General features: G+C 40.2%; 1 protein-coding gene across 4 annotated transcripts; it reads left to right on the forward strand.

Annotated features, from left to right (window-relative positions):
- Positions 1-825: 825 nt before the first annotated feature.
- LOC119033577 (phosphatidylcholine:ceramide cholinephosphotransferase 1-like) lies at positions 826-24,065 on the forward strand. 4 transcript variants are annotated; one of them, XM_037123879.1, is made up of 7 exons: positions 826-1,037; positions 2,777-2,948; positions 17,113-18,004; positions 18,084-18,201; positions 20,128-20,281; positions 20,977-21,143; positions 22,198-24,065. In XM_037123879.1, the coding sequence occupies exons 3-7, from the start codon at positions 17,391-17,393 to the stop codon at positions 22,372-22,374; spliced, it is 1,230 nt and encodes a 409-aa protein (XP_036979774.1). In that variant the 5' UTR covers positions 826-1,037; positions 2,777-2,948; positions 17,113-17,390; the 3' UTR covers positions 22,375-24,065. The 4 variants fall into 4 exon arrangements, with proteins under 4 accessions (XP_036979774.1, XP_036979776.1, XP_036979773.1 ...); XM_037123881.1 differs by having other exon boundaries at positions 2,777-2,938; XM_037123878.1 differs by lacking the exon at positions 2,777-2,948.
- Positions 24,066-25,409: the final 1,344 nt, after the last annotated feature.

Here is a 25,409-nt window from a genome sequence, read left to right on the forward strand (position 1 = left end):
GGTCAACTGTTGATCCCTGAAGGAGTCACATATCAGCTGAGACTGATAAACTAGTAAAGTGAATGCTCTGTCACACTAAAGAGAAGAAAATGTACTCAGGGTCTGTTCAAGATATGCAACCTCAGATATCATATCTCTTAAGCAGCAGCGTGAAAGAAAATCCGGATTAGTGCATGTGTCTTTGCTCAGGATCCACCAATGCCCTATTCTATTCAATATAATCACTTACCAACAGTGAAACAGTGCCATGATTTGATCATGTGTGTTACCCAAAGTAGATGTCCAAATGAATGACTCCATGCATACTGTAATGAGTCATTTAAATTATGTTATATTTTGAACAGTATCACTGCGCAACCGATTAAATCACTCTGTTCCCTCCCTATTTGTCCTCTTTCTTAAAGCCCTCACAGTCAAAATACTTTCATGTGAGGTTTCTGATCTGAAGATTTAATGAGCAAAATAATCTTAAAGTTGAGACAGTAGCTGGGCTGTCAGCAATCCACTCGCCGTTCTTCAGTGTACCGTTAGTTATTTTTTTCGAATGATAGTTTAGTTTGTCAGTTTTAATCTATTTGGTGTGCTCAACTCTCGCCAATAGATGGCATCAGGAAAGTGGGAGTGGCTCGAGCTCTTCCAACGCTGCATATTTTGCGTAGTTGTCACCGTGCTGCATTCAGGTGCCCCTCGTCTGCTCGGATTTCTTGATAATGTTTCTTATCACGAATGTTTTGCTATTTGAAACAAATAAATATGCTATAGGATGTGTACGGTCATTTCGCTGTTGTTGTTATAGAAAATGAATTGAATTTGTGCCACCCATCGCATGTAATTCGGTTTTGTATCGTTCTTGGATGGAGTATTTTGGATGTTACTTGAAGACAGCACGGGTGACGATATGAAGGAAACTCCCCGCTTCACCAGTCACAAACCGCCTACCCATGAAAACACCGGACAGGCACAGAGGAATCCGTTCCACATTGCGGTGAAAGCCACTACGATTTGTAGAGAAGTCCCTCAACATTTTGACAGCAAAGGTAATTACACAACATACACTTCTACTGCTATTTGGTCAAAGAGAGACGTAGCTAAGTTAGCCGCAGAGCCCTAATGGATTGGTTTGTTAATACTGTGGCTCCAAGTCGTGAAAAGGTAACTGTTACCATAAGTTAATGTGTAATGCAGTAATACAAACTCAGTTGAACACCGTTGTGTTCTATTAACACACGTCGTTAAGGTTATAGTGGTAGACAGACTTTAAAATAAATAAATAAATAAATAAATAGTGGTCTTATTTGTTAGCAAAGGTAGCTAACAAAAGCTGCTCACTGGCCTTGTGTTGAAAAATGTTATCAGCTGACGACAAAACATTATCTCCGTATCGTTAATCCCGATCCAACATGATTGGCAGGAAAGCTAACCTTATTTAGTGTTGTGTGAATTTAAACCGGGGCAGAATATCCAGTTGGTGAATATGCATGTTAGCAACACATAGACATATTTTCCAGACGTGTTAACCACATACATTTAGCTAACCGTTACCCAAAACCGCGCTACTAATACACGACCCCAGTGTATGTGGCTGGGTTTTAGCTACGGAGCTAGCTAGCTAAAATACTGAAGACGCCAGCTTGCTCATCTATTTTTAGGTGGTCAGACTATAAGCTCTTAAACCACGATATAGAGTGTTGCCGGGGCCTTGCAGTGAATTAAAGCAGTGTTTTTAGCCCGTTAAACCACCTGTGTCAGCCATTATTTGGATGTAACGCTATTTCACAGGTGTGCCTACTAACGTTACAGCAGTAAATAGCCGATTATATTCTCAGTTGATCTCTCTCTCTCACACTCTGTGTCAATATTAGCCGAGAGCTCAAATGGAAGTCAAACATTTGTTTATCTGTTTAGCTCCCTTGGCATGGTGACATTTGAAGTCTGTTTTGCCTCGTGCATTCGCTTCACAAGAGGGCGGAACGGGTGGCCTGAATTAGCCCGGTTTTCCATGAAGTCTTAACGCTCCTTCACCTTGTGGGGGACGAGGGGGCACATGTGATCACGTATGTGTTTGCACAGTTGTGCTGTTGTGGAAAAATAGAGACACATCTGCCCTGTTACCAGGACATGCTGTGCAAAAAAACTCACCACAGAGACAGATGAGCTAACAGAGACAGTGATGAAATAAACAGGGAGATATCTGTGCAATGGAACTGGTGAGAAAGCAGATTTTCTCAGACCCAAACAGTGTGACTGCAGTGACTGTCAAGGGGGCAAAGACGTTAAAGTGAGTCAATGGGGTTTATTGTTGGCACACTGCACCCAGTCCAATTACAGGGCAGGCCCCATTTCCAAAGCAAAGCATGTCAGACTATCATCAACTGGAAACAATGAGTTTTCTGAAGGCACAGCCATGATTCAGGCTGAGAAGTAATCATATTGACCAATAGTAACGTAAATCATCAACTTCCTCCTCCCCCCTTCCTCTTTCATGTCACTCTTGACTTTAGAGAAAACTCTCTTCTCTTATAAAGTTATCTTAAAATGTCTGCTTTAATTAAGAAATTAAAAACTGTGCATTTTTCTCTAACTCCACTTCTCCAGTGAGGCTCCAGATTACTTTACACCATTAATGTAAGGTGTTATTTTATGAATGAAAACAGCATAGCTTCACTGGATATAACTGATCAGTTATTCAGAGTCTATATCACATATAACTTTTTGTAACAAACTGATATTAGAATAGCTCTTATTGATGTTTGCTTTTATCTGTAACCCATTTTAGTGTCAACTTGTGCAAGTGTCTGATCTCCATTGGAGAGTGAGAGGAAACAGAAAACCAGGGAATTGGGAAAGACACAGATATCAAGAAGAGAGGATGATGGAGACAGACGAGGAGAGAGACAGCAGTAGATGAGAACAGATGGAGAGAGAGAGACGTCAGGGAGTAAATGAGTGTACACAGTGGCGATTTTTATTTTGCTTTTTGTGTTGTTGTCAACTGACATACTGAGTGTGGCAACCGTACATATTTTGGATGTTTTATAGATGTGCGTAAAAATCTGGGCCTTTTTAAAATGTTAACTCACCATCAACTTTAAATCAATGATAAGGGACAGATCTCTCAAATTCTAAACCTTGTAATAGAACAGCAAAGTAATGTTAGCCAGAGTTAGTTAACACTATAGTTGGTGTCATCATTAAAGGATAAGTTTGCCCAGAAATAACAATTCAGTCATTATCTATATTGTCCCCTTGCCAATTTAATTTGATTTAAAGTCCGGTGAAGTTTTGTCCAGCTTTACCTGTCGATATTTGTATATCTGACAAAGCACATTATGCATTTTTTAATATGTATATCTGCTCCTCTCCACTGTGTTTGAGTCTCAGTGCTCAAAGCACAGCTTTTGACAACAAACAATAAGTAATGGCTTCAGTCTTCTTTCTGCCATAATGAGGAACACATGAAGTTTAACTACCACTCACTCACTCACTCACTCACTCACTCACTCACTCACTCACTCACTCACTCACTCACATGATGTCCCAGTTTCCTGTGGCCAACAACTGCTCTTCAGAAATCTAGGTTAGTAGCAGCGTGATCTAGCCTATTTTGTATTTTTCAGAAAAGAAATTGAGTCAAAATGTGAGATTATATTTTAATAGTCCTGGTGGGGTAGAAGGGCAGTCTGATGTCATCTGATTTGGTGGGGCTTTCTTTGAATAAATGAAGGCACTACGGAGCGTTGAGTTTGGCATGGTTCAAAATGATGTGGTTGTAAGGATCCGTATAACCCTACAAGAAACAGGTATATGACAGGTGTGGTGACAAAACATTTGGACAAAGGTCATAATTTAGGAATATTTGTAAGGAATGGTAATTGCGCTGTGAAGGCTAGCCTGGTTTCTGTTTTGGGCTATTGTCTAACCTACTTACACCTAAGCCAGGTATCCCCCCGTCCTTGCTTGTTTTGAGTGACTCCCTACTGCATTTCTGCTTCAAGTTTCTCGGGGTGGTTGGTGTACATGCAATTAATGGTACACCAGTGTGACCATATTTCAAATAGGTCTTGCTTGCTGCTGTCCTAATTCTTGCATATTTTGACCTATTTTAAATGCAACATGATGCTATATCGAGGGGTAGATGCTGAACTTGCGAGCCACCTGTGTCATTTTGTGTCCTTAACTGTCCTTGAAGGAAATCGATGCATGGATTTCCTTTAACCAAATTATGTTTACAAAGTGTGAAAGTGAAAGAGACACAACAATGTAAAGCTCAGTCAAAAGAAGTTGTGTATAAGCGTGTTTCTGTTTTTTCCTATAGTGGAAAGTTGAAACCCTGCCCAACCCAGTGTGCTTAAGAAGATTCTTTGTACCTTTTTTTTCCTCTTGTAATGACTAACAGTCATTAGGGAAGTGCTTGGATTGATTTACTGAATGTTCATGTAAGAAGGTGTGTATGTAAATTCACTTGGAAAAAATGAAGATTACGCAGCATCAGCCGTCAAGGAAATGTCTACCATTAACACAACCATGCAAGATAATCTGCACTATGAAATGTTATAAACAATGCCTTGGCTGCATTTGCACAAAACTTTTAAAGCCTGGTTTACTTTTTATTGTAAAAGACATGAGCAGTATGTACATTGTTTGAATAAGACGACTGCAACTAAAAGCAGCAGGAAACATTGACTCCACCTTGTGGTTTCCTCCTGAGGAACTTGAAAATTTATCTCAAGATCATTGCAGTTATGTGATAGAGAAGAGTGTTGGTTTCCTTATACTGCCATGGTGTTTCAGGTCACTGAACACAGTCATCAAAGGGGTACAATAAATAGCATCTTCATGGAAGATTGCACATGCAGAGAAACTAAGAAAGCAAGGGACAGAACTCGATTTACTGTGCAAGTTACATCTTTTCAAATACAACACAGGCAAGAATCGAGGCATCGGGTTATGTAAGGGCATTTTAAATTGGGTGGTTCACATTCACTTTGAGTGCAAGTACAGGAAATACCGGCATATTGTGAGTAATGACTTGTGAAAGAACCCTAAACCGCATGGTGTCAGAAACTGCAGTGTATCAGTGATTTAACAGTGAAACATGGTAAGATTGACGGAACCACTTGAGAAGAATTAAGCACACATTTCTACGATTAGCCATGCAAAAAAACAGGAAAATGCAGGTTTGTGCCTAGACATGCAGAGTCATTACAGGTCTGTTAATCTGTCAGTCTTGTTGACACAGACCTTTGCAGTTTGGATAGCTGATGTATAAAAAGATGGGCTAAATGTTGTGCTGCACACTAATTACTCCCTGTTGACAACACGTCCCCTATGTGCCATCCTAGATATAACTTCTGATGTGCCTGCACCACGTGCAGGTGAAAAGAGAGGTGAGGCAGTCCCTGGTGGCTGTAAGGGCCTGACATCCTGATAAGTGACTCATAAAGCCACTGGTGGTTTCCACATTAGCAGATAGCAGCTAACAATATGGTGATTGTTTTGCCATTCAACTCAGCTCCTCAGAGACTTCTGCAAGAGTCACCCATGTTTATGGTCCATCTCATCTTTACTCTTGGCCAAACATCTTGATCTGTTAATTAAAAGTCTCTCTGGAGACAATATTGTTCCGTAAAGCTAGATGTGCAGGATGAAACACATTTTGAACTTGATTTATTTGGAATGAGAGGCTTTGTTGTATTTGTGTTTTCATCACAGTCATATTATGTGCTTTAAGCTTTTACTACAAGCTTGGCATGAAACCTAAGAAAAGTATGACAGGTTGAAATACAAAAGAACGCAGTAAACTCTAAACTATTCCCCCCCCAACTGATACATTGTGATCAACAAATGAGAGCTAGTAGACAAAAAATTCTTGCCTTGTGTGTGGCAAATGGAGCTCATAGCTAACAGAGCAAGAAACATTTGTGAAAAAGGCTAGTCGGTAGCACTGGAACAAACATCAACACTCGATGAATGATCATGCAGATGTTGCAATGAAAACCAAGTTATGACCTCAGTTCAATGAGACCTCGGTGGTAAATGGTATTTGTTTTTAGAATAGAAACTTAATTCTTCCACTACAATTGCAGTCGAGTCATCTGATAAAATCAGAAGTGCAATATTCAAAGGCAGTAGGTGGATGTTGCATAATGCACGTTTTGTAGAGTATGTTGTCAGCTGGTACGGCTAGGAGATTGATTATTCCCAAACAGAAAAGTATATGAGACCTCACTGCCTGTGGTTGTACTGTACAGTAACTGTACTGGAACAAGGCTGTCATCAGACCAGTGTTAAATGTCTCAGTTTCGTAAATTTTTCTTGCCATGAGTAGATTGTGTGATAGAGTAAGATGTCTCCAATAACTTATCCATTGTAAGGCCAAGACTGCTTTGGCATTTCTAATAGACGTTGATGCTGATCGGTCCTTTTACAAACTATTGTTATTGGCTGAACTTGGCTCTGGTAGTTGCAGATGTTTGTGCAGCCTTCAACAAGTGTCACCATTTTTCATGGAGGCAAATCAGTCATTGTCATTTAAGGGCCACTTGTTCTGAAAAGATCTGTGTGCGTGTGAATGACTCCTGATAATCTAATGTAAACAAATTTACACCGATGTTGGTAACTGCTGTACATTAATTTTAGATATGCAGGAGCGGCTAAAAATGTGTGACAGACTTTAATTAACGTCACTGTTTACAATGTAGCATTGGAGAGACTAATGTTACATCGGTTGGTGGCAGAAATCTCAAAATCCTGACTTCTCATGAAACTGAAATGATCTCCATTGTTAGTAAAATGCGGTAAACTGATACAATCTGTCCCGTCCTAATACCAATTCCGATACCTGGGCTTAAAAAAAGTTGTTTAAAAAAGAAAGAGGAATTTTTTTTTTCTTTGAACAGCTGTATGTGCTGCTAAGCCTGAATTGGTGTGATATGATTGCTATCATTGTTCAGCTTTCATCTGCCCCTCAAACAGTTCAACAAAGATAGACAGATGCACCACTGGTTGCAGAGCATCTAAGTTTGCCTAGTGGTTTGACAAAGTTACTGAAGGTGTGTAAGGGATTTCCTGGCAAGGTCTTTATTCATTAAGAACTTAAAAGTTTGTGAGAAATAGCAGGAGGAGCCACAGAACCATAAGGTTGGTGGGAGTACATTAACTCATTTTAACAGTGGGACTGTATTACTGTGTAATCTACCATAGGGACATGCGTAGTTAAATTTTAACCACACGATCTTTCATTTAAACCACCACTGGTGCAGTTGTGTAAATATTGGCCCTGCAATGTCTACCTGTGAGGTTTGTATATGAGGTGTAAAAGGATACAGGTGAGAGCGCAGTGTTCACCTATTGTCCGTTAGTCTCACAAGATAGAATAGAACAGTAAAGGGACACTACTCTTCCAAAATCATGTATAAAGACAAGGACAATGCCCTGAGGGCACAAGGCTGGGAGAAGGCAAAGAAAGCTTTCCCCATTGTGAAGGGAATATCATCTTTGACTAACGTGACTCACATTGTTTTCTGGTTATGCAATCATGATTTGAATCAAGATATCACCATTTTGTGGGAAAGTGTCTCATGCCGATATCCAGGTTAAATGCAACATGAGCTTTCAGTTTTGAGAGGGATCAGTGAAATCTAGTGCAGGACTCGTCTGTTGGCCTTGTCAATGACGTTTGGTTTCAGTTTTCATTTCAGAGATTCTGTACTGAGACTGGTGTAAAAACCAGTGTACCAATAAAACTGTTTATAATTTGTGATTGAAAGTTGACCAATCCTTGATTTTCTTTCATGTATGACTGGGAAAAGCAGAAAATCCTGACATTTGAGGAACTCGAGGCAGATGTTTGACTTTTTTGCTTGAAAAATCAAATTATTTACATATTATTTTTCTGTCAGTTGCATAATAGATGAATAGTTTCCTAGTTGTTTTTAACAACCATGTTTGATATTATTTGAGAGCTGCCATCAACTAGCACAGCCGAATATTTTTTAAGATTTTCAGGTAACAGAATGTAAGGAAATAGAACTGCGACAAACACAATAACCCTTTTCACGCAGAGACTCCACATTGTCTCGGCAGCGAAGGCTCACCAATTCTCTGCATTTGTTGGTTCACACGGAAACAAGCAGTTGCACCATAAAGCCTCACCAGTGTGTTGACTCATACAGCATGCCAGCACACATCATGCCATTGATATCTATGTGGTTTTTTAAATGTTTTTTCACATTTTTCCCCCATGTCCACCTGTTAATCTAAACATGTAACCTCTGACTGTTTATAGTCATGTAGATGCTGTTATAATGTGTTGTGATTGAGATCCTGACTCGTCATATATCTTGAAAGTGACAAAGTTATATTTCGCTCTAAATAACATACTCCATAATCGAGGGATTATGCTGTTTTCATGGAGAAGTTCTCTGAAGTCTCAGTTGGGAGGGCTGATTGTCGCAGTGAATCTTTCAAGACAGTAACTACTACAACAGAAATGTGATGAAGAGTCAGTGGGACAGAGGGCGGCAGAAGCTTCTCCATGTGCAACTGCTCTATTTTTTGCCTCATAGTTTGCTGAATAAACTGCCAGTTTCCACATTACTGTTGTTTGGTGCTGCAACGTCACGTTGTGGGCCATTTCTCTGTTATTTGATGAGTGAAGGATCTGTTTAGCTGTCAGAATGCGAAAACCATCAGACCGCCGGCTCACCTCTGCTGTGGCTCTGGAGGTGCATCAGAGCTTTCCTTATGATCTTTGCAACTTTCCAATTCATTTTGAATTTGTTTAAAGGATCACTGTATCATTTTTAAAGATTTTTTAACTTGTCGTCCTGCTGTGCTTCTGGTTGTTTATTTCACCTGTTTTCATAGTAATACAAATCAAATGAGTATTTCTCAGTTTCTGTGTGGGATATCTGTTATGGGGCCTTTAAGCTCAACCCAGAGGCAGCCAGAGGTGAGCATGTGCAAATGACTCTGCTCAACATGAGTCACTCAAGTTTGAGCTCTGCTCAGTCTACATGTGAAGATGAATCATAGATCTCAAGAAGAAATACACTTCCAGATTTCATATGTTTACTTTTGATCACTTTTTAGGTACTTTATGTTTAATCCCATTTTGTTTTACTGTCAGCTATGTAATTTGGACTAATTTAAAGTCATTTTACTTTTGTATCCCTGGATTTATTATATTTAGCCGTGGCGTAGTTTTTGCCAATATCCCTGAAGATCTCCCTTTTTATCACAGCCTTTTTTTGGCAGGTATGCCTCAAAGTACCTCTCTCCTGCTCTTTGCTTCATAGTTGCCTACAATTGAGCCAAGTTGTCATGGTGATCACATCACCCTTCATTTATAAAAGTTTGCTTGTTTGAAGCACTGAAATGGTTTGAGACTTGGTTGGGCAACCAGCTCAAGCACGCTGTTCTTGTGAAAAGCCCTTCTCATGTCCACTTCTGAACCTGAGCGATTCTCACTGTTACCTAAGAGAAGTACTGTATTTGTCATATATTAGCTACATAGTCCAGCTGATATGATAAAACTGGTAAGGCCGACTGTGATGTAACACAGGTTGGTGTGCATGTGAGTGTGTCTTTCTTGTGTGTCACTGTATATCTGTCCTCATGTCTCATTGGCATTTGCATATCTGTACTATCTGCCAGTTTGTCGGAAGCCATTGTTCTCAACCGGTAGACTCCAACTTTCACACAAAAGAAAGCAAAACATAATGAAGCTGAAGGCAGGAAACAAATGCAGGAATAGGGAGAGAGTGGGAGAAAAGACAGTGGATAGACAGATTCATGTTTGTGCAGGCAAGAGTGAAACTAAAAGCGTAATGCAAGAGGTGGAATATATGGTATAATGAGATCAGACATGTAGGATGTACAGTTTTGTGTTTCATCAGCAGCACCTTGAATTGTTGCAGTTCTCTAAAAGGTTGTTGAAGCAAGTTTGAATGAGTCACTCTGTACCACTCTTGGCTGCCTAAAGATGGGCTCCGGATGGCGTGTTTATGTTTGTGTCAGCTTGACATACTGTCGCTCCTGGGTGGGATATTTGTCTGGTGATGTCACGTGTACTGCCTTGAGCTAAACCACCCACCCTCCCCCATTCCCCTTCTCTCAGCACCACCAAACTTTCTGAGAGGAACTTTATTTACTGCGTGAGGGAAAAGTGCAGTTGTGGTCATGCTGCTGAGATCACAGCTAATTTGACTGACTTGCTCTCAGTGCTGGTATCAGTTTCACTTGGTTAGAATAAAATGTGTTATATTTAGTTTTCTTTGTAGTGGTGGTCCAACTTGATTTAGCAACTAGGTGTGGTAAAAAGAGGCACACATCAGACTTTTGTAGTGATACATGTCACTGCTTCCTGTGCTCAGTTAACCATGTTGTAGGGCTGGGTGATATGGCCAAATGTGTTCTCACCATATATTTTTTTATAATGAACGATGTCGATAGATAGATAGATAGATAGATAGGCTGTATACTGAACTGAACACTGATTAAAGAAAATAAAATAAAAAGTTAAATGTTGGGGATGATTATGCTACTTTTTTCTGTAAATATTGCACATTCTTGTACTTGCAGGTAGCTGTTCAGTTCAGCTCCATTAGGCTCCTGTTCTGTAAGACCTGATGTGGCTCGGACGTGCTACCAGACCACATTCCACCTTGACCCTCCCCTCTGCTTACAGCTGAGGCTGATGTTTGGCAGAGTGTACTTAGCATCCATGACTGTCATTAGTGTCTTGAAGCCCTGTTTTTCAGCTATGCTTATGAGCTTCATATCTGTACCGGTACAGTGCGTAAATCTCTTTGTATAGCTTCGGTTTCTTCTCATATGGGTAATGGCTTAAAAAGCAGCGGCGATTGTTTGTTGTTGAACTGAAGTTTGACTAGTAGAAGCAGTGGGGCTAGTCTTTTGACTACTTGTGGGGAGGCTGATGCATGAAAGTGTAAATTCTTGACACACAGGTGGTCACCGTGAGTTGCTGTGAGTGGGAGAGGCCAGAAACATGTATCAGTCAATGCAAGATGTGGAAAATGTGGTATAATGGGATCAAATATGTAGGATGAGGCAAGGCCATGTACAGTTTTTATATCATCATCAGCACCTTAAAGTCTGATCAGACATTAAATGGGAGCCAATGCAGTGAGGCTAGGATTGGTGTAATACGATACAATTTTCTTGTACGTGTTAAGACTCTAGCTTCAGTGTTGTGAATATTCTGAACTATAAGTGCTCTCAAGCACTAGACCCAATAATAAGGAATTGAGAAAATCCAGCCTAGACAAAACAAAGGCATGAATCAGGATCTTGGCATCAGCTGTGGATAAGAAGGGCTTAACTTCAGCAATGTTGCACAGGTGGTAAAAAGCGGTATCTGTAATTTCTTCGATGTGCGATGCGATGGAAAGAAAGGGTAGAGTCATCACCAAGATTCTTGACAGTTGAACTTTGAGAAGTAACACAGTTGTCAAGAGTTACTGTTGCCTGATTGAGGTAGTGTTTCTGTCAAGCGGTACAAATTACCAACATTCAGTAGCAGGAAGTTTTCTGACATCCATTTCTTCACCACATACAAGCAGCTCTCTAATTTTGTGATTTTCATTTTCATCCAGCTGAGTTTTGTTGGCACAGCAGTGGAAATGTATTCCATAACTCTGAATAATTTGGCCAAGAGGTGAAATATATAAAGATAAGAGCAAAGTGCCAAGAACAGAGCCCTGGGGAACTACATACTGCACATCAGTAAACACTGAAGTAGTATTGTTATAATAAACACATTGTGTTCATTCCAATAGGTAAGTCTTTAGTCAAGCAAGAGCCAGGCTGGAAATGCCACATTGACTTTCAAGTCGGTTTGACAGTATGCCATGATCTATATCAACTACAGCACTGAGATCCAGTAACAGAAGCACTAAGGTAGCGTTTGAGTCCATAGTAAGGCAGTAGAATCCAGGGTTTTATTGGTTAAACGGGGAGTGGATCTCTTTAGTCCTCTTGTCTTGGTGCCACAGAATCAAGGAGAGAAATAAGGACTAAGTTAACGTCAGTAGTGAGCTTTCCCACAGGTTCTGTCACTGTCGGAAAAAGGAGCCAAGACTCCAGAGTGTCGATACAATTGTCAGGCTGATGTGACAAGAAGTGATAACATTCGTGTCACCAGTACAAGGACAGGCTAAGAAAATGGTCTGACACTGCAGAGGAGACAGGCGACATTCATTCTACAACATCTAACCCAAGGGAGAGGATTGAGTCCCAAGCATTACCACTGGAATGAGTAGGTCCATGAACAAGCTGAATGAGGCTAGAAATATCAAGAAGACTTTATTTATGAGGTCAGAAAAATCCCTAATAATAGAATCTTAGGTGAAAAAGTAACAAGATCTGCAATGAATTCACCAAATTATTCTAAGAATTGGGAGTGAGGCCCTGGAGATCTGCAGATTACTACCAGGTGAAAGCCAATTCCCCGGACAAGGCTGGACTACTTGATGAAGATGGTTTTAAAGCGAGAGCTTCTAATGAAGTAAATTTAACATCCTCTTTGGTAGTTAAACTGAACATATATTTGTAAATAAGAGCAACACCTCCACCCTGTTTAGAGGCTCGAGCAACACGGATGTAGTTTAGAGTTCTTAACGGGTTGGGCCGGTCCAACAAACCCGTCCAGACACCCAGGTCTGGGCTGGGTTTGGGCTGGAAAAAATACGCAAATGAGCCGGGTCGGGTCGGGCCTTGGGCTTCCTTTTTAATGCATTAACGCATTTCATAAAACACAGTTCTTGCAGGTTATAAATTATATATTGTTTGTTGTGAATCACAGCTGTTCACGTGTGGTGAAGTTACAGTGTTTCCGTTGTTTGCGTTAAATCTTTTTAAATTTAAATAAAGTTTGATTTGAATTTCGGTCTGCTGTCTGTCTGATCATGATAACAAGTCTGGCTGGGTTTGGGCAGACAATTCATGCTGGTGTGTTGGGCTGCATCAGGTTCAGGCTTAAAAACCTGCGGGTTGGGTTGGGTTGTAATTTTCAGGCCCGTTGAGACCTCTAACATTGTTATAGTCAGGATGGGAGGCTTCATTAATGTCAGAAAATGATGAGTTTTCAGCCATGTTTCACGTAAGCCAATCATGTCCACCTTATGCTCAAAAATCAAATCATTAATCAGTAAGGCTTTAGTGGACAGTGATCTAATATTGATGAAACCAAATTTGAGGTTTTTAAGCTAGAGGTGTGGAGATATCTGGATTATAAGATGCATCACAAAGCAAAAGTGGAAGGTTCTGCAGCTGAGTGCTGATTGTTTGACGGTATGGCCTCAGCTGGAAAATAAAGGTGATGTTGCATAACAAGCAAGATGTTCAATGTGAAACACAAGATAGGCACAAAATTGTCATTTAACATGCTGAGGGTCCGGAACTCCAGTGAACATTCCTGTGATGAAAATATAGACGTGCAAGTAAAGAAATGAAACCATTGGTGTTCCTTGTAGATTATGAGGTTAGCCCATGTGAGCTGTAACACGCCCACATACACCAGGAGGCGGGACTTTTTTGTTGCGTGTGGTACAGTGTGTACTCGCTGCATGAAGTCAATTTCCTCCGGTTTACTGGTCTTCAGGGACACCTGTTCTGGTTTTATCACAGCCATTATTGTGGACTCCAGTGGACTTGCTGGTTTATGAGCAGTGTTAAGATTCAAAGTTCACTTGTTAAGATTATGCACTCATGCATGGTGAGGTTTGAAAAAAAAAGGCCACTTTCCTCAACACCTTAAACATCCTCAAAGGAATGATGTCAGTGTTGTAAGTGGGAGCTGGCCAACAATAAGTAAACATGCAACAATAGGAGTCATTGCTCTGTAAGCATGCACTTGAATGCTGAAAATAAAGGCTTCCAACAACACTGTCAGTAACAATCCTATCATATCCATGTTGGCTTCCTCTCGTGTTGTCATATTTACCAAAGTTCTGATGGGAATCAAAGTGCTTTCATCGTCAGACTCCTTTGTTTAGGGAGCAGCTTCAACATAATCGTTTATCTTTCTCTTGAATCAGAATTCACAACATCATAAGGTTGAGACCTTTCCAGACTTTTCTCATTTCCACAAGAAACATTTTTAACAAAGCCCTTCCACTTGGTCATCAGAGGATGAAATCTGTACTTTGTGCAGTATGTTTTTGCAGGGTCAGGTTAAAGCCTGTGGAAATTAATTTAGTGCGTATATACTGCATATACTCTTGGTGTCCAGATGCACAAGCTTAGTTTCCACTCCCACAATATCCATTAATAGACGTAGAAACTCCCTAAAACGCATAGTGCATATTGATACTTCTACTGCTCCACCTTGAAGGATGGGAAATATAGAGCACAACACAGTTTAACTAACTGCGCACTGAAAATGTAAGCATCATTGGGAATCTATTCATTATTAATTACCTAAAGCATCTGGCAGTGTTTCCTGTTTTGTAGCAGTGGCGGCAGGGGGTGAATTCCGGTATTTATTTTACATCCATCCCTGTTTAACTTTTATTGTATGGATGAAATGATTATGTTTTAGACTGCAGACTGATTAACTGCTAATGTTAGTCTGCTGAAATCATGTTGTCTCTATTTTGCTATCAGCTGTAGAGTTAGTGGCACAGAAGCATCATACTCTTTACATTGTCTCACTTACAAAATGGTTACAGATATTATCATGCCATTTTAGTGTACAAGTCACAAAAATCCTTATATCCAAGGTCTGTAGGATTTGTGAGACTGAGCAAATACAGGTCAGTTTGTTAGTTTGCGGATTACTTTGTTTTTCCCACTTAAATTGAGTCAGATTATTTCTTCACCGAACATGCTGTAAACTGATTCATAGGCCAAAGGTTGCACACAGCTGACTCGGTGACAGCTAATCTCTGACCTGTTTGAACTCTACACTGTTACCAGCACACTGATGCAACTGCTCAATGTGTCAGTCTCGATTTCCGCTTAATGCTGTTTACAGTTGTGCTTTGTCCTAAGGTACACAGCTAGGTCATCACATGGCCAAGATGTCGCAATGAGGACTCTTTTGTTGCGCTGTTTGCGAGCATGTGTTTCTTTTCACTCACACTCTGTGGTTTATGTGCACAGTCGTGGAGTTATCAGGTCAAACTGCTCTCTAGACCTCAGCGGGAGTAAGTCTGATGCCAGGCGTTTTCTTAGCTTATAGCCCACTTATTTGGCTCTGTTTTTCTGGTCCCAATGAATAACCTTTTGAGCTCAGCGGAGTTGAGGTGAGCTACTGATGCGCTGTTTGTTGTCCTGCCAACCAGCCAGCCTGCCAGTGCGTTTAGCTGATCTTGGCCCTTCGCTGAGCTGGGGCCTGACTGATGACTGCTTGCCTGTTTACTGGGGTGGGGCTCTCCCAGTGCTGACCTTCACTCTGATTTATGATTTCCGTATCGCTGTTTGTCTTCCCCGCGCACTCCTCTGAACTTGAGAGGGGCCACCCTGTGTCCACCACTGACATCGTGCTGTGTAAACTAAAGCATGATATGAAGCAGACGTGAATTCACCTCCTTTTTAAATGCTAAAGCATAGCCCTGGATTAGAAACACTGTGTGAGAGCGAGATGTGAAAGAACAGGGATTTTTATCTGCTACTGTGTTTGACACAGTTTCATAGATTGTTTTTTTTTTTTTTTGTAGTTTGGCATGAGTGATGAATAGGTTGAGTAACCTAAATTGCATGGTCACTTGACTTTGTAATCCATTAAACTGTAGAAATCAGGATTTATGTGTGTTTGTTTAGTCGTGTCTATTTTGCTTATCAACCTAATGAGTAATTGCTGCCTCACTGTACATGTTTCTTTCTCCTCTCACCCATCACTTTCTCTTACCATCAGTTCACCTCAGATCTGTTTACATACCGCTGTCTAATAATAGGTGTTTTGAACCAGAAACCACGTGCACACATATGTGTGTGTGTGTGTGTGTGTATGTAAAAGAGCTAATCAACTCTGAATAATGCTGCTGCTGAATGATGAGCTTTCCCTGCTGTGAGGATAAAGGAGCAAAAACATGTCAGTCAGTTGGTCCTTACACTGTTGCTGTTATTCTTGTAAAAGCTTTATGACGATGCAAATGAAACATTTAATGTTTCATGTCTGTGAAATGGAGCTTAAGTAGTTTCATGGGTGTTTTTTATCATTCAGTCGGGACTGAGGGGAAAAATGTATTTGCGTCTTGGATTTATCAGGATTCTTTATTGAAAGGTTGTGTCTCGATGCAGGAAAGTCAATCATTTCACCATTATCAATGCTGCAAAGACTATATGTTTGTTACAGCTGGACAATTGGATGGTGAAACATAACCGACATAAACATGTGCATCATGTTTTTGTTTTAAATTAGGCTACTTGGTGAGGATGGCTGAGCATGAGAGAAAATCATGAAATTGAATTAATCTGTTCATTTTTAATTATGGATGAAAACAAATGCTATGTTTTGCAAGAATGAGAAGTCACATGGAAAAAGTTAATCACTTGGGATGCACAACTTTGTGTGCTGATTCTGATTTACAATTTTTCAGCCTGACCTGCTGATTTTGTCTCTGGCTGGCTCCTGGCACCTCCTTTCTAAGAACTATTATTGACAGCATACACAATTAGTCAGTCCATCACCATAAGTCACAATAGAGCCTCCATACTGGGCTCTGGCTTGAGAAGTTGTCCACCGATCAGAGGGCTGCGTCCTGCATTCTACATGTTTTGGGCAAGGTACTGAACCCCAAATTGTTCCTGGTTGCTCTTCCATCGCTGTGTGATTGTTTATGAGTGATTATTCCTCCAGATGAGCAAGTGGTACCTTGCATGGTAGCCTCTGCTACAAGTCTGTGTCTATGAATGTGTATATGTGAATGGCTGAATGCTTTTGAAGAGCTTTGTTGTAAAACATTTCCAGTGGTTGGTCAGACCATCATAGCCTCTGGATCATTAGGTGTGCTTAGATTCCCACCCTTACTTGCTTCCAGGTGTGACCATGCATCTGGCCAGTGACCACACCCGGTGGAGTTGTGGATTGGATGTGATAATCATCGCTGCATTCTGACTCACATCCTTGTATTTTTGCTCTAACAGGGGTCCAGTGTGTGGGGAAGACCTTATGAGGTGAAGAAAGTCCAAGGACGCCACTGTGGTTCATATGCTATCTGTTAGCCCGAACCCTGACTGACCCTGCTGCTTACTTCCTGCTCCCCATCCATTCAAGAGGAGGCTGGGCTCCCTCTGGGTGCAAAAAAACACCATGTGCCAAAACTGGAGCGGACATAGTACTGCCCCATAGACAGCTGAGCCTCTTGTTAACCTTCCCGTCTAGTCTGAGGACTGTTTTTATCCTCTACGTTGCAGCAACCAAGATGAAGAAGGTGGCAGGATGGTCAGCAGAGGACGTCTCTGATTGGCTGAGCAAAGAGGGGATGCCGGAGTACATCGATGCCCTCCGTCAAATGGATGGCCCCTCTTTGCTCAGGCTCACCGAGGCTGATTTCAAGATGCCTCCCCTCTCGCTGGTGTCTTCTGATGGTGGGCAGCAGATGTTGGAGAGACTGGAGACGCTGCAGATAGAAACTCATATCGAGGCTCACAAAAATGGCCATGCCAACGGGCACACTGGTGGGCTCCCTAATGGAACTAGCAAGCCTCAGAGGAATGGCACATTGGGCATGAAGGACTTCAGAAAAGAGATGGTCCACATCCCCATCCCTACAATGGAAAAGACACGCTCCTCGTTCCCTGCTGAGTGGGGGAAGACGGGCATAGCGTTTGTCTACGCAGTGGTTTGCTTTGTCACCACCACTGTCGTCATTTCAGTGGTCCATGAGAGAGTACCGCCAAAAGAGCATACCCCACCACTGCCTGACAAGTTCTTTGACATGTTTAACAGGGTGGAGTGGGCCTTCTCCATCTGTGAGATTAACGGCATGCTGCTGGTGGGACTTTGGCTTATACAGTGGACTCTGCTCAAATACAGGTACAGTCTAGTTTAATCACCTAAATCTTTTTTTAGTTAAACTGCAAGTATTTCATTCATGTTTGTTCTTTCTTCCCAGGTCAATTATAGGCAGGCGGTTTTTCTTCATTGTGGGCACACTTTATCTGTACCGGTGCATTACCATGTACATCACCACTCTGCCTGTTCCTGGGATGCACTTCAAATGCTCTCCAAAGGTACAATACACAGACGCTTTAATTTCTCATCATCATAGGTCGGTGGGCATGCCGGGTATTTTTCTTACTGCTTCTTACTACTTTCTTACCTGCTTTCGGAATCATTGTGCTGCTGAATGGGCAACTTAAGGAAAAAAACACGTCTTTTGCAAGCTGAAAGCCTATGAGTGCTCTCCACTGACCACTGATTGTGAGATGTGTGTCCATTTATTTATTTTTTGTGTGTTTGCTTCACTTTTTTGTCACTCCTATTAGATAATGCTGCAATTGTTCTATCAGGAGAGCAGCTTCATATTCTTTTATTCAAACTGCACAGCATTTCCTATTGGGTTAATGCTATTTTGCTCAAAGAAAAATTAAGACAATCCCGATGAAAATGGATGATAAAATGGATGCGGTCTGTGTGGCGTGGCTGATTACCGCATCTGTTATTCAGCTTTTTGCAGACTCTCTGAGGCTGTGTTTTGTTGATATCTGATAAAATACATTTATTTAAAAATGTGCTTTTTTGGCTTTGATGCTTAATAATAAGTATCGCTAATGCTTCCTTTAACAGCTCCCTAATTCCTTAGTCTTTACCGTGTAAATTATAATATTATTCAGTAATTACAACTGGTAATAAGTAGGTAATTACAGAACAGCTAATAATGAAGATAAATCTCCAATAGTATCCACCATGTATTAATTTAATTACTCTGATGTAGTTACATAGGACAGTCGTAGGCATCAGTTACCCATCAAAATTCAGTATTGGTTACAGTCATCCAAGTTTTATGTTGGTATCAGCCCAAGTTTAAGTATGTTCTAACAAGAAATTTAATACAGATACACATTCAATAAATGACGTATGTCTTAAATAGATATTGTTCATGGCTACTCCCATTTCCTTCTAAGCTAAAACTGGACACATTACTCTCAAAAATAGTAATGCCTTACATTACATGATTACTCCCTGAAGAAAGTAATTAGTTACATTACTTGTTACATTACTCGTTACATTAGTTCTACTTGCTCTATAAAATTGCCTGAGATGCATAAGATTGAAGTAGAACATACAAAGAAGGAGTGTTCTTTAGGCTCTTTATTACCATTAAGCCAACAGGCCATTTCTTGAACAACCAACAAACAGCAACAACAGAAGCTTAGAAAGGTTTTCCTGTCTGATGGCGGGCATCCGCTCCGTGTTATGTCTATTTTGCTCAGTATGTTTCGAAAAAAACAAAGTTACCATATAAATGCACTGGACTCAAAGTGACAGAAACTGTAAATCCTGCAAAGTGTATCAATGCACAATACTGAGTAAGCTGTTCTACAACATACCATCACCGGTGTGCACAGTATCTGCTTTAAATACTGGCTATGGGTGTTATTGAGTGGTAATAATAGGTATCAGTATTAGCCTGGAAAAAACAAAACATGTTGGTCAATCTTTTTTTTGTAATGCTCTGCTACAACCCTTTGGAAGCAAATAGGAGCAATAATACAGGTTGTTCAGGCTAACAAATCATTCATTCACATGAGGATTTGCATTTTGAGCTTGTTTTTAATTCAACAGTACTGCTAATCTTAATCTAAATTAAATATCGGGATAATCTGAATGCATTTTATGGGTTAATGGTTATTCGACAGATGAGTATTTAATTTATAATGCATGTAGTTTACCCCTGCAGTATCACACACTTAAGTATGGCTGAAAAATGTGGAAAAATCATTTAAGAGAGGAGTCAAATACAGATTCAGTGGAAAACTTGATAGCAGCTGTCCTCACCTCTGTCATGAAGAAATGAACGCAGCTGTCTGAATTAATTCAAATTATGCTGCCTTTCTCTCTTTCTCTCTTCCACACACATCATATATTCGTTTATCCTACATGATCAGATATGATACTGTCTGTGACTTTTTATTTTTTTCTCTTTCTTATTTCAGCTTCTGGGGAACTGGGAGGCACAGATGAGGAGAGTAATGAAGATGATTGCCGGTGGGGGCCTATCCATCACAGGTTCTCACACCATGTGTGGAGACTATCTGTACAGCGGCCACACTGTCATGCTAACGTTAACGTACCTCTTCATCAAGGAGTGTAAGTTCCACTGTGTTTATATGACAGTTCAAGTAAGAACATACAGGAAAGTTTTACCTCTATACCACAAATGATACTCAGTTTATGTGGTTTGTTTTTAGTCAAATGCAGCAGATAATTTTGACAGAATCATCTATCATATACTACCGCACCTTTCTTTCAGAAGGTCAGTTGTCATGAGAGGGATACAAATCACAAATGGTGATTGGGATGTTTAACCATGGTAGTTGTCCAAATTTTATTAGTTTTGATTTTGGTTATATTTATTTCAACATTTAAAGTGTGGTACTGCTTAGCTTTGTCAACACCTCTCTAAATCGTGTCAGGAAATTAAGACACAAAGGAAATGAGTGTTGGTTTAACCCTGTGAAGACATTGTTCTGTTACATAACTCCCCCATTTCCTCATTTCCATTATCTGGCACACACACTCGGTTCATCGCCAACCACATGGGTCATAACTTAAAAATCTTCAACTGTTTACGTCGACAGTTTTTTTTCTGTCTCTGACTTCACGTGGTTTTGACATTATTTTCCATCAGGTTTGTGCTGACAGACCTGATTGATATAGCAGTGACATCTAGTGGTGAAAACAGAGCAGTGGAAGCCTATTGACTCATTTTAAAGAGTATTTAGTATTTTATTTAGAGTTGGTGCCATTGGGTTTAATCTGTCATTGCTGTCTCTGATTGGCAGATTCCCCCAAGCGGTTCTGGTGGTACCACTGGTTTTGCTGGACCTTGAGTGCTGTGGGGATTTTCTGCATCCTTCTGGCACATGACCACTACACTGTGGATGTGCTGGTTGCATACTTTATCACTACACGCCTCTTTTGGTGGTACCACACCATGGCCAACCAGCAGGTGAGTTATGTCTACTTATTGCAAAGAGCATTGACTTTGTGTTACTGTCCAGTGCTAACCAGATGTTTATAGAAAATCAGATAGATAGAATACAAATCTTTAGACTGGGGAATAGGTTTCAGACGGCCTGCCTATACTGGGGATATTTGCCTCAAATTTGATTTTATTGAGTGTGTTTGTGAGACACACAAATCCCTTTTTCTTTTTTCCGCCTTTTTTCCCCCCACATTCTGAAAAGATTCAGATTTTTTTTCAGATTCTCACATTCAGATTTACACATTCTGAAAAAAAAAGTTAACTTTGGTAACTTTTTTTTCAGAATGTAAAAAGTGAATTGAAAGTCCAATTGCTATAGGGGTCAAGTTCCTGCATTTGCAGCCAGTTGCAGATGATGCTGATTGTTGAACCATCTCCACATTTTTTTTGTCAGTGCTGTAAATTAGCAACTTGTATTTCAGCTACTTGTATAAAGAGTTGAACAGCATGACGAAATATACTGTGACTGTCTCATACTTGAAAGACTTTTTGGGCTCCAGTGTATCATGTGATGTTGAAATGAAATGGTTTCAGCCACTATGAAAGTTGGCTTCAAAGTGTGGTGCTCTTCCTGGGGGCTTGGTATCTGTACGCTTTAATAAGAAGCTGCAGCTGGCAACTGAAGATGACTAAACTGATTAGCTTAGTTTATGACTGGAAATAGTTTGGATGACCTGACCTTTTGCTTTTGTATGACGTGTCAGTAAGTGAGCTTGTAGGCAAAAAAAAGGCCATGAATCTCATCCTTGAGATTCCTGTGGAACTGCAGCATTACAAAGTATCTTTAGCTTTCAGATATTTAATTTGCTGGATTATCCTGTAAATGATCTACCAAGTACAACGTTGTATCTGATTTCCACCTGTCCACTCCTCTCACCATTTTTATCTGCACTTAGAGGTCCATGTGGAAGTAGACCCTGAATAATTTGTATGGAATTGTTTCGAAGCAATAACTGACAATTGAATGTGCATCAGATATTAACAATCCCACTAATGGTATACATGTATTCCGTTTCAGTCACTGAAAGAGACGTCACAGAGTAACCCGTTCTCACGGGTGTGGTGGTACAGACTTTTCCTATACTTTGAGGAGAATGTCAACGGCATGGTCCCTCGCAACTATCAGGTGCCGTCGTCGTTGCGGGCATTGCCTTGGAACCGAGGTGTGAAGTACAGCAAACTGGACATTCAGTGACCCTTATTGTGTCGAAGCGGAAAAGGACATTGACTTCCAAAAGTGCTGTTTTTACCCATGGAAGATGGCACTGTTCAGTGTAGCGCGCTGTCCTTTCACCTCTAGTAACAGACACATCCCTGTCCAAATGGGTAGCACTGTGACCCACCTAGTATTTTTTTTTCCTCTGTGTGTAAACATATATTATTTTTGTTCTCTCTTGTCCTCTTTCTCCTAGTAGTCGTCAACACAGAGCACTAATTTATATTTGTTTTGTGTCTATTCCTCTTCATGGGCCACGAGACAGTTTCTGCTTCTGTAGCAGGTCTTGAACCATTTCGACAAACTTCTAAAACTCAACTTGTATTTGGCCATAAGGACTCAATAACTTTTTTTTCCCCTCTCTGCACAAATCATAGTTAACGTCTTCATGTTCCTACAAGCTTTTTAGTGCAAATGGTGTCAAAGATGTATTTGATAACCAAATTGCCATAAGCTTTCTTCTTCTTATTTTTTTTTAATAGATTGCTTTTTGTAAACAGTCCTTGCTAAAATGAGTCAAAGGTGCAAAAAATACTTTTTTTAAGTATGTCAAACTTTATTTTTCAAAAACAAATGATGTCCAAGAAAATATTTTTAGATTTTTACCTTTTTCAAGATGGATAACTGAGAGCATAGAAACTAATGTGGTTTAACATTATTCCAGTGCCTTTCTTAGCTTGATTGTAATACAGTTCAAGTACTATGTGTCTTGTGTCCCCCTGCCGTGGCTGTGACCACACCACAGTAGGAGGTGGTACTTAGTTAACAGTCTCGTTCCCATGAATGTAAAAGCAACTACGCCAGCCTTACCAGTGAATTGGTTTCCTCAAAATTAAGTGCAGTGAGTGAAATGTCCCTTTTTATTTATTGATGCGTTATGATGTCAGTTTGTGTTTCGTTGGATAATGCTATTCTAACAAAAAGAAAATGACTGTTAATTATGTTTTATGTCCATAACATTTAATTTTTTTGTTTACCAATCAGTCTTTAACCAACACCAGCCATGTCCAAAGCCCGGTCATTGATGCTCAGTCATCAGCTAGCTTTTCTTTTCAACAATATCTGCTAAACATCACTGCCTGATTGGAGACTGGATAAGAAATTTCTCCAAGGTGCAGAGTCGAGTTATTCTGGACCTCACGCTCTTTTGCATCATTGTCGCATCTGTTTGCTCAGGAGATAACAAGCCCTTCCTTTGCTCCCCACGTCGGGTCCTATTTTGAAATTGGAATTTTCCTCGTCGCTGTCCCGTCTCGTAACCTTTTGTTGTGACGAGATCTAGAGGAAAATATAACACGAGTTGTGAAAACGAGGCTGCAGGCAGAGTTTCTGAGCATGTCTGTGATGAATCTTCTTTTGTTTAGTTTGTCTTGTGCTAAATCAAGCTGCTACCTTACGGTTAGAGGTCAGTCTATCTGTTACGCCACCACCTCGGTAGCTCAACGTGGTACATGTGTGTGGGGAACAAGCTGAAGCATGATGCACAGAGCTCCTGATATATCTGGACATATGCGTGCAAACAGGACTTTGATTTCCATGAATGTGAAAAGTGTGTCCTTACTGATGATCCTAATCATATAGATGTCGACTTGTTTTGTTATTTTTAAAATGCTTTTCTTTGTATAACTATGACTGAACTGTAAACAATAAAAATGTATTGCACAAGTTCATCTATAGCAAAAGATTAACTCATGTGAATTTTCAAATAAAACAGATTTACTTTGAAGACAAACTGCACTAAACTTTAGATGATAAGACATCCAGATAATTAATAGTCTTGATGATGTGACTGATTCTTTAAACCAAGGAGGAAGTGAGGATGTAACATTATTTTCAATGATGAAGAGTCTAGATGTGAGACAAATGACAGCACAGGCTTTACCTCCTTCCTGTTCCAATCATTTCACCCCTGCAGAGAGTGGTTAGTTAGTCTTTAAGAGCACAGCAGATTCCTCACATGCGGCCATATTTTGATTCGAGATCATGTTCGAGGAAATGGTCCAGATGTGGCTCTCTAATGACGCTTGAGGGCTTTCATTGTAGTTAATGTTCATCTTCTAGTTTGCCAATCAAGTTCTTGTTTGTTTTTCTTGTCTTTAAGAAATGAAAGTTGTCTGTTTCTCTGTAAACTTCTTCCTCTTTGTCCCTTTTTTTTGTGCGTATACCAGATGTTTGTAAGATATGATAAAGGATTCTACTTGGGATGCTTTTGAATAAAACATTTTACAATAATGTATTTGATTTACTGCCAGTCCCTTTCATTTTTCATTGTCTTTGTGCCTAAGGATGACATCATGGCAGACCCACTAACAGCCAGCAGATGGACACATTGAGTTAATGTGAGCAGTGGCCTCTTCCTCTAAGAGTGTTTTTCTTCCAGCATGTGTTTGGTTTTAATGCAAACAAGTCAAACTTTGGTCTCTTTAGATCCACTTTGGTGTTAACAGTCAGCTAAGCATAAGGTTTTCAAATAAACACACACTGCCTATACACACATAGAATTATTCACAGTTCTGCTCCCTAACACATACATCATAGTAATAACTAAAAGTGGCTGAACTCTGCCTGTCACATTGAGTATTCATTCAAGTGTTGTTTGTCCTGTTTGGTTCAATGATGTGTGGGGCACCACCTTTTCTCCAACAGATTCTCAACCACTGGAAAGAATACAGATGAGGGATGCACGATATGGATTTTTGCAGATATTTGTGACTCCTTTTCGCAGATTGCTGATGCTGATATATGCACATTTTATCTTCCACCTCATTGCAGAGAACATGAAGTCTCTGCTGCTGTGGTATTAACATATCTGTTACTTCCCTCAAGGAAATTGTTTGTATTATTATAGTTATCATTATTGTCATTATTATATATTTTTGTATTATATTAATTATATATTGATATAATTATTGCTGTGAAAACTACAACAATCAATCAATTAGTTGTCAATATTAATTGCCAGCTATTTTGAAAATGTGACAAAGCTGCTGGCAGTGTTCTAGTCTTCCAGATGA

This window comes from Acanthopagrus latus, chromosome 15 (assembly GCF_904848185.1).
Source record: "Acanthopagrus latus isolate v.2019 chromosome 15, fAcaLat1.1, whole genome shotgun sequence".
Taxonomy (NCBI): Eukaryota; Metazoa; Chordata; class Actinopteri; order Spariformes; family Sparidae; genus Acanthopagrus; species Acanthopagrus latus.